This window comes from Melanotaenia boesemani, chromosome 8, assembly GCF_017639745.1.
Source record: "Melanotaenia boesemani isolate fMelBoe1 chromosome 8, fMelBoe1.pri, whole genome shotgun sequence".
NCBI lineage: Eukaryota > Metazoa > Chordata > Actinopteri > Atheriniformes > Melanotaeniidae > Melanotaenia > Melanotaenia boesemani.
In genome coordinates this window covers 2413702-2423641 of record NC_055689.1, presented here as the reverse complement: position 1 = coordinate 2423641, position 9940 = coordinate 2413702, and the positions used below count along the sequence as shown (strand labels likewise).

At 43.7% G+C, this 9940-nt stretch overlaps 1 protein-coding gene across 1 annotated transcript in view; it reads right to left on the bottom strand.

Moving 5' to 3' along the window:
- Window positions 1-4436: 4436 nt before the first annotated feature.
- The window catches only part of si:ch211-207d6.2 (sickle tail protein), a 78382-nt gene continuing 72878 nt past the window's right edge, over window positions 4437-9940 (bottom strand). The window contains exons 21-22 of the mRNA XM_041992164.1: window positions 9626-9724; window positions 4437-6212 (exon numbers count right to left, since the gene is read on the bottom strand). Of these exons, the coding sequence (XP_041848098.1) occupies window positions 5526-6212; window positions 9626-9724 (786 nt within the window). The 3' untranslated portion in view covers window positions 4437-5525. The remainder of the gene's footprint in view (window positions 6213-9625; window positions 9725-9940) is intronic.

The window sequence follows — 9940 nt, the reverse complement described above, 5'->3', positions numbered from 1 at the left end:
CAGACAGACTGCCTACAGCGAGGGGGGGCTGCTGGGTGGGAGAGGGGCGTGTGGCGCTGCCTGCGGTGCTGCCCTCAAAAGCTACCTCAGACTGGATTATATGCAGTCTGAGCCAAGGTCGTGTGCTAAATATTCCAGGTGTGACCGCTGTTGGCAGCCTTTAATGGTAAAACTTTTAAAGGTCCCATATTACGCAGAATTTTCCTTCTAAAGGTTTTCTAACAGTCATCTGTGTCCTCATATCCTGAGCACGAGGCCCAGAAATGAGAAGATTCCTTTCTTGCTTGTTCCACTTTTTAGCGACCATGTGCTCTAACGGGTGAGTCTGAGATCTTTCCCTTTGTGACCTCGCAAAGGGAAATAACCACTGTCCCGCCCCCCGGCTAGCTGAGCCTGCCCTCTAAAAGCGGGTGCCAGTGAAAGACGGACCCCCCGCCAGGCATGAGTGGACAGGCACCACTCATGAACATTAGAGGTTGAGATACTCTGGTTTCAGCTCACTAAAGCCACTTTTGGAATGGCTGAATGTTGGTATTACACTTTAGAAACAATGAATTTGATTTTGTTGAATAATATGGGGCCTTTAAATCTACAGCCAGCCGGCGGTTCCTGTTAGTCTGTGGTTATAAAGATTTATATAGAGTTCATTTATGAGCTTTATCCGGACGGAAAGTCGGAGGCGGTTAGTGGAAGACCACGATTAGGTCTTTTTCACACCCAGTGAGACAATTCCAAGTTTGGCTTCACAAGAACTTCCTGCTGCTCATTGCTGCTGAGATGATAACATGATCAGATATATGAAGAAATCCACAGTGAACACACACACACATGCACACAGTATTTAGGCGATCCTAATTAATTCCAATTAGAAATGCAAATAAGGAGCCACATCTTTGATTAAGCATCAGTTAAGCTCCTTGTTGGTTTACAATGTCCTCCTCTGACGCAGCCCAGTCATGGGGAGAAGGAAGGAAAAAGTATTGGGACACAGAAAACGTTGTAATTAATGTAGAAATGCTTCATGTGAGATGTTTCTAATTAGTCCCAGTCCCTCCCTCTGCTGCAGCAGACACTTTTGGACTGCCGCCTTCCCCCTGTTCCACGAGATGCAGAGGAATTACAGACTAATTACACAGACGGGGGCGCTGGGATTCATCCGGACCCACAAATTAACATATGAGCTAATTAGCATATGATGGAACTAATGACTAATAATTTTACCAATTACAGGGTTGGGCTATCTCATTACATTTATGGGAATATGATGCTTGGAGGAAAATGTATTGTTTCAGCCACAGACAAAGAAGAAGAGGAGGAAACTGGTGTTACCTTCAGACTGGTGTAAATGATCCTGCATCTGCTGGCTTTGTTCATCTCACATAAGCAACGTGAAAACAATCTTTAATCATTAAGGATGTCGGGTTATATGATAAGATGGGTTTTACTGAACAAAACTACCAAAGATGCAAACATTGTTCTAGATCCAGAGTTCCAGATTATTCTGCAGAAGTTTCCACTTTAAAAGTGGAACTAAAAGAACTAAAAATGTTTACCCGTCTTTTTTTGTTGTTGTTGTTTTTAAATAGGAGATCATTTTTCTAAAAACAAATAAAAACCATGTTTCCAGACCCTGTTCAATGTTACCATGGAGACCTCTGATATCACCTAACATCTCTCATCACTGAACCTGGAAGTGATTGCAGAGACCAGAATTTCCTCCCACAGTGGCTGTTTGGAGGTCTACTGCCCCCCACCCTCATCGATCTTTCTTTCATGGAGGTCCCACCATGAGATAAAAATAAATGTAAATGTTCCATCTGCAGTAAAGACAACGCTCCGTCCCAGGATGCAGGAACGCTTCTTTCTTTTAGACAAAAACTGGACCAGTTTGTCAGAGACCTCCATATAGAGTCTGATCATCTCAGGCAACATTATTTCAGCCCAGAACATCACTCCACCTTCACCTGCTGAAGTACCAGCCTTAGTGGGACATGGTGGACATCCACCAACCATCCAGACCTCCATCTGGACCATCCAGATCTGCTTCCTTTTGGACCATCCAGTGTATTCATTCATTGCTGAAGAAAACTGGTTGAAAATGAGTTGAAAATGTTTCTCTGGGTGATCAGAGGTCCAGATCCAGCTTTATGTTCACCTGGAGTTCTGGAGGATCCTGATGGAGAGGTTCACCTGCAGATGCCTGCTGCTGTTCATCCGAGGCTTTCTAACAGCTGGTCTCATCGTTCTGTATCTGAACGCGTTTTCTCTGTGATGGATGATCTCACTGAAGGTTTCCTCAAATGTTTTCATTCTTTTCTGCAGAAAAATCCTTCTCTAGTTTTTTAAATAAATAAATAGAAAATAACATTAAACAGTCCAAATAAAGCGAAAATTTCAGCCTTGAATTTTTCTTCAATTCAGTTTAATTCAATTCAATTCAATTCAGTTCAATACAGTTTAACTTTATAGCACCAGTTCACAACAACGTCATCTCACAGCTTTACAGCCAAAGCGGTTGGAGCCGGTTCATAATAAATGAAGACGAGTTAAGAAAAACCACAGATTCCATCAAAACTAAACTTCAATCAATTCTTTATTTTGGTTTATTTATTTGTCTGTTTTTCATTTACATTTTATAGTGTAAACAAAAAAATAATAGTTTTATTGAATAAGTATGCAAACAGAAAACTATTCAAATAAAATGGTTTTAATGGTTTTTCATTTTATTGTTTTTAATCTACTTTTTACATTTATTTTTATTTCATTAATTATTATTTTATTGAAGAATAAATGAAAAATAAAAGAACCCACAGTCTTATAAAAATGATAAATAAACTTAAAAAATATTTGATGAACTTTGTTTACATCAGGGATCTGGAACTGGTCCTTGAGGTCCTGCAGGTTTTAGATCTTTCCTGCTCAAACCTTCCGACCCTTCTGCAGAACAACGATGGACCCATTCCATCTGAATCAGGCGTGTTGGAGCAGAAAACATGTAAAACCTGCAGGACTGTTCAGGATCCCGGGTTTACTTGATGCATGTTGCAGGCGGAGCTCATGCTTTTCCTCCGCTGGGAGCGTGTGCTGGTCAGGAAGGTTGCTGGTTCTAATCTCCAGGTTTGATATTCCTCTTGTGCAGCTGCAGGTTCTCCAGCTTCCTCCCACAGTCCAAACACGTTTGGTTATTGGCTCAATGTTTTTCATGGTTTTACTGTATTTATCTATAAAGGGACAAGTAATATTAGTTGTAACTAGGGCTGCACGGTGTAGGCGGTGGTTAGCACCACGGCCTCACAGCAAGAAGGTGGCTGGTTCGAGTCTTGGCTGGAGGAGGTTGGAACAGTGGCCTTTCTATGTGGAGTTTGATTGTTCTCCCTGTGGGGGCTCTCTGGGTACTCCAACCCACCGTCCAAATAATAAATTGGTAAAATTCTCAGAGGAGTGAGTGTGAGGGCTTGTTTGTCTCTGTTGGCCCTGTGATGGACTGGTAACCTGTCCAGGTGTACCTGCTTAATGCTGTTAATTGATGGGATAGGGTTCCGCGTCCCTGCAACCCTTAATTGGACCAAGTGGAATAGATGATGAATGAATGAATATAAATGTAAATATGTTAGATATGTTAGATAGCTGGAGCTGGTTCCCATGATGCAGCCACAGGCAGGAAGAGATTAAAGTGGACAATAAAAGAAAATGTTGGTCTCTGAGCAGAGAACAATGATCTGATGATGATTAAAAATAAAGAGGCTACAGCATGCTGATGTGGTCTGGTTCTCAGTACGATGAAGGATACGATGATCTGTTATGGTCACACATCAGTTTGACTTCAACCTGGACAGCTGTTCTTCCTCCTGCATGCTTCTAAAAACGGAAACTCCCAACATGATGGCAATAAGTGCATATTTACTCACATACAGGGGAGTGGGGGTCATCTCACCCTTAAATGCAGCAGGTAGTCAAACAGGTGTGTGTAAGTACCATAAATCTTTAACTGTGGTACTCACTCTCCCTCTGGTGGGACGCTGAAGACTTTCATATCAGTTAATTCACGGATCATGTCTGCTGTTTATGGATAAATATTTCTGTGTGATAAACTATTACAGCACCATGATGGGATCATGTGACCTGGAGCTGCTGTCAGCTTTACCCGAAAGTTCCCGTCTGAAACTCTCTCCCAGTTTATGTTTGTTGATGGACCATGAAAACCAGAGACATGACATTTCTTTCTATTTCTGCTTCTATATTTTGATGTCAGTCATAAAGCTGCTACTACTCCGGCTAGTAAAGTCTTATATCTACTGAGGTTGATGTACAACATTTGAGAACCAGTGTTTTAGTATAAATCCAGGGCTGGTCTGAGGCGACTCTGTGGTCTCTGCTGCCCTCTGCTGGAACAACTCAGCTACATACTAATATTAAAGGACGGCAGGGGGTCCTGGTTCAGTTCTGTGGCAGCCCTTTATTAGTTTTCCATGTTTACAGGATGCTGAGGCCCCGAGAGGCCCCAGTCCTCACAGTCACAGAGGAACGATTACAGACATGCACAGAAACAACAACACTGACAAGCTGCTAGTAAAACTGCTCACATATTACACTTACATTACATAATGATGGAGGGTGTGATCTGTGGTCACCAGTGTTGTACTAGTTACTGAAAACAGCAACTAGTCACTGTTACTAATTACTTCATTCAAAAAGTAATTTAGTTACTTTGATTACACCAAAAAGAATGCATTACTGTTTAACTTTAGTTACTTTTGTAAAAGAACATTCTTAAAAATTCCCCCATTAATATCCTTGAGCTTCCATCTTTCTCCTACATTTTATATTTATTTACATATTTACTAAGTTATTCAGGGCATTGTCTCTGTCTTATTGTGGACACTAGTTCCTGAAAAAAGGACTGTTGCGTTCACGTTTCCGTTCCGCATCCAGGGGTTGTTGCTTTGAACAGCTGAGAGCGAAACAGAAGGGCTTCACAAAGGGAGCAGAGGAAGCCTCAACCCGCGAGTGATGACGTTTACAAGCCACTTCACAGAAAAACAAGCGCAACAAGCGGACATTAAAAACACTGCCCATGTTGTGCTGCATCACTGCTGGAAACATGAAGAAGCTCACAGCTGCTAGCGAAAAGTAGTAATTTAGCTAGTAAAGGAATAATGCACCGTAGGTAACGGGAACTGAGTTACTTTATTTAAAGAGGAGTGCATTAGAGTATTAGTTACTGACACAAGTAACAGTGTTAAATAACGTATTACTACCCAACACTGGTGGTCACACAAATTTTGCCTCCTCAGATAAGATATTTTAACACCTGGTGAGAAACAGATGATGTCCTGATGTGTAAAACCTGAGAAAACAATGGTAGAGTGTGTACTTGTGTGATTTCTAGGAAGATATTTGCTGGATAAACTGCCAGATCAGGATAGTTCTGGCTCGTTTCAGGCTGTGAAAAGGTAAACAACACCACGTTGCTATGGTAACCTAAATCATTTTTACTCTCCATGCATGTAAATCAGTACAATGCGTCACAGTGCTGGTCTTCCAGGGCGGGTCCTGCTGCAGCCAGGAGAGCTGGAGTCAGACCACGACGCTCGGATACCGCTCACCACACGGCTCACTGTGGCAGGAAGGAGGACAGAGGATGGGGAGGGAGGGGAGGAGGAGGAGGAGGTCGGGGACAGAGAGGAGGAGGAGGAGGGAGAGGACGATGAGGAGTGGTTGCTGTGCTGTGTGGCGGCGTTGAAGGCGGAGCTGAGGACGAGGCGGCGTTGGCCCTCGGAGCTGCGGGGCCTCTGGTGGGCGGGGCTGATGTTAGACATGATGTGGCTGGATGAGGGGAGGAGACGACTCAGATTCAGAGAGGGAATAAAAGACTTATGCACATGAGAGGAGGATGGAGAGGGGGAGAGAGGAGGAGAGTCTGCAGGGGAAACTGAGGAGGAGGAGGAGAGGAGACACAGAGAAGACTGCTGCCTGGAGCGCTGGGAGGAGGAAGGTGGGGAAGACTGAAGATTGCATTTCTTGGAGGAAGAGGTGGAAAAAGCTGAAGGTGAAAAAACAGAGGATGAAGAGGAGGAAGTTGCGTTTGAGGACTGAGGAGTGGGCAGAGAGGCAGGTGGAAGTTTCCCAGAGTTATGGCACAAAGCTGGAATCTTAGAGGAGCGCAAAGCAACCAGGCAGCGCTTACTGTCCACAGCTGCTCTGCTGTCAGCCTGCAAACACACAGCAGGAACACTTAGCATGGTTAGCGTTAGCATGACACCAGCTGCTGCACCTCTGGTCTGTAAACATACAGCAATGACACTTAGCATGGTTAGCGTTAGCATGACACCAGCTGCTGCACCTTTGGTCTGTAAACATACAGCAATGACACTTAGCATGGTTAGCGTTAGCATGACACCAGCTGCTGCACCTCTGGTCTGTAAACATACAGCAATGACACTTAGCATGGTTAGCGTTAGCATGACACCAGCTGCTGCACCTTTGGTCTGTAAACATACAGCAATGACACTTAGCATGGTTAGCGTTAGCATGACACCAGCTGCTGCACCTTTGGTCTGTAAACATACAGCAATGACACTTAGCATGGTTAGCGTTAGCATGACACCAGCTGCTGCACCTTTGGTCTGTAAACATACAGCAATGACACTTAGCATGGTTAGCGTTAGCATGACACCAGCTGCTGCACCTTTGGTCTGTAAACATACAGCAATGACACTTAGCATGGTTAGCGTTAGCATGACACCAGCTGCTGCACCTCTGGTCTGTAAACATACAGCAATGACACTTAGCATGGTTAGCGTTAGCATGACACCAGCTGCTGCATCTCTGGTCTGTAAACATACAGCAATGACACTTAGCATGGTTAGCGTTAGCATGACACCAGCTGCTGCACCTTTGGTCTGTAAACATACAGCAATGACACTTAGCATGGTTAGCGTTAGCATGACACCAGCTGCTGCACCTTTGGTCTGTAAACATACAGCAATGACACTTAGCATGGTTAGCGTTAGCATGACACCAGCTGCTGCACCTTTGGTCTGTAAACATACAGCAATGACACTTAGCATGGTTAGCGTTAGCATGACACCAGCTGCTGCACCTCTGGTCTGTAAACATACAGCAATGACACTTAGCATGGTTAGCGTTAGCATGACACCAGCTGCTGCACCTTTGGTCTGTAAACATACAGCAATGACACTTAGCATGGTTAGCGTTAGCATGACACCAGCTGCTGCACCTTTGGTCTGTAAACATACAGCAATGACACTTAGCATGGTTAGCGTTAGCATGACACCAGCTGCTGCACCTTTGGTCTGTAAACATACAGCAATGACACTTAGCATGGTTAGCGTTAGCATGACACCAGCTGCTGCACCTCTGGTCTGTAAACATACAGCAATGACACTTAGCATGGTTAGCGTTAGCATGACACCAGCTGCTGCATCTCTGGTCTGTAAACATACAGCAATGACACTTAGCATGGTTAGCGTTAGCATGACACCAGCTGCTGCACCTTTGGTCTGTAAACATACAGCAATGACACTTAGCATGGTTAGCGTTAGCATGACACCAGCTGCTGCACCTTTGGTCTGTAAACATACAGCAATGACACTTAGCATGGTTAGCGTTAGCATGACACCAGCTGCTGCACCTTTGGTCTGTAAACATACAGCAATGACACTTAGCATGGTTAGCGTTAGCATGACACCAGCTGCTGCACCTCTGGTCTGTAAACATACAGCAATGACACTTAGCATGGTTAGCGTTAGCATGACACCAGCTGCTGCACCTTTGGTCTGTAAACATACAGCAATGACACTTAGCATGGTTAGGCATCTTATTGTGATTAAAGGAACCACATCAGTCTGGTTTGGCTCATATTTGTCTGATAAGAGTCCAGTTTATTCATGTAAAAGATGAGTTCCTCACACACCAGAGTAAGTCATGGAGTTCTGTACCGATACTTTTCCATGAAGTCTGACGAAACCAATCAGAGGTCAGCTTACAAAGATTTATGAACGACAAAGACCTGCATGACTGAATTTTCTCCTTCTAAACTCGGAGGTGGTTGTTTTTGAACCTGCAAAACTCAGGAAGACTCTAGCGATGGAATTACTATGGATGGTATTACCTTTGCTTCCAGTACTACAGTGAGGAACCATGGAGTCATTCTAGGCTAGGATTTGTGCTTTGACTTCCTTTTTCCACTTACGTAATATTCCCAAAATGAGGAGCATCCTGTCTCAGATGCAGAAACTAGTCTAGGATTTGTTCCTTCCAGATTGGACGGCTTGTGACAGCCTGATTGTCTGCCATATGTCGTCTGTGTTTTTCTCTTTAATTGAGCTCACTTGCTTCACTCCCTCAGCCTGCCTTAATCATCCAGTAGGATTTTGTTTTGGCCTCCAGCGGCTGGCCCACCCAGCGCAGTCTTTTTCTCATCACTGGGAGTCACAGTCAGGAGGCGAGAGAGTGGAAGCAGAGTTTGCCACCAGGAAGCTGTGCGCCACCGCCAACGGACTCTATGGACCTGATAGTTATTCCTCCTGTATACTGGAGTGGAAGACGGGTGTCGTGAGTCCCCAGCTTGGTTTATTCTTTTTTTTTTTTCTTTTTCTGACTACTTTTGCGTTGATGAGAAAAGATTAACTTTGGATCACTCGTCTGTTTCCTGGTTTTGGTGTTTAGACAACCCGCAGTGGAGTTTTTGGTAGTTTTACTTTTGGATAAAATGAAACCAGAACGAGCTAGCCCTTTCTAAAAGGGGGATTTATTCTGGGACTGGACCAAACTGAACTGGACAGAATTTTTTGTTTTCTTTTTTCTGAATGCCTGACCAGAACTGAACTGAAGTATTAAGTTAGTTTTTTGTTTTTTTCCCCCCTTTTTCTTTCTGAATGAACTGATTATACTATTCCGTTAGTTAATGCAGAACAACTTTGGTTTCTAGTAAATAACAGCTAAATATGGAGCTCCATCAGATCCTAGAGGTCTTGGGTTGATCAGATTTCTATCAAAACTTTTACAGAATTCTCCACGTCTGACCGCGAGCCATGATCGATGTGGTTTGGTTGTGTTCACTAACGATGCCATGCACTGAACCCACGATGCACTTTGTTTTGTAGTCTACTTCCTGTATTTGGTCAGCTTGAAACAGACCACAGCCTGTGTTTGTAGGCAGACGAAGTCCACTTCTTTGATTAAAATCAGAAAGAATTTGTGCGTTCATAATACCCCAAACAAAGCGGCCTTTCCGAAGATACGGACTAGGATTCAAATCAAAAGGCTGGTGTGAATGTGCCCATAGTTAGGTCTGGTTTGGTGACCCTTATCCATCCCTTTAGTTCCGCTGCTACAGACCAGCTTTCCTAAAAATGTACCTTAATATGATTTCTACTAAAAATGAAATGAAGTATTATTTAGTCTTTAGGTGTCTTCTTCCCATCAGTCTCCAGTTTTCAAGTGCTGAAGTTTTTCAAGAAACTTCAGTTTTTTGTCTCAGTCTGTTCCGAACCTTGTAGTGAACCCGATCCACCTGAAGTTTCTGTGTTGGAGGTTTAAAAGATTCATTTCTATTTGAATTTCATGTCAGCGTTCAAAGAATCTTAGGTGAGCCTGTTACCTGTCTGACTTGCTGCTGGCCTTCAGTCTTCCCCTCAGGTGGGTCACTGGTTGAAAGGCGAGCCTTGGTGTGGGATCGTTGAGCCAAGGTCCCGGAGGTCTGACAGACAGATGCATATGACCTTAGAACACACGGGTATTACTGCTGTGCTTCCAACTTGAACAAGTGTTAACTCCTCAAATCAATCAGTAAGTCATTTTCGTTGAAGGTGTAAACAAACTTTATGCAACTTTTTTTAAGTTGGATAGTTTAATGCTGTAGCTTTAGACATGAAATCCCTCCGAATTTAGAAATCTGGCTAATGCTGTTTGTTTT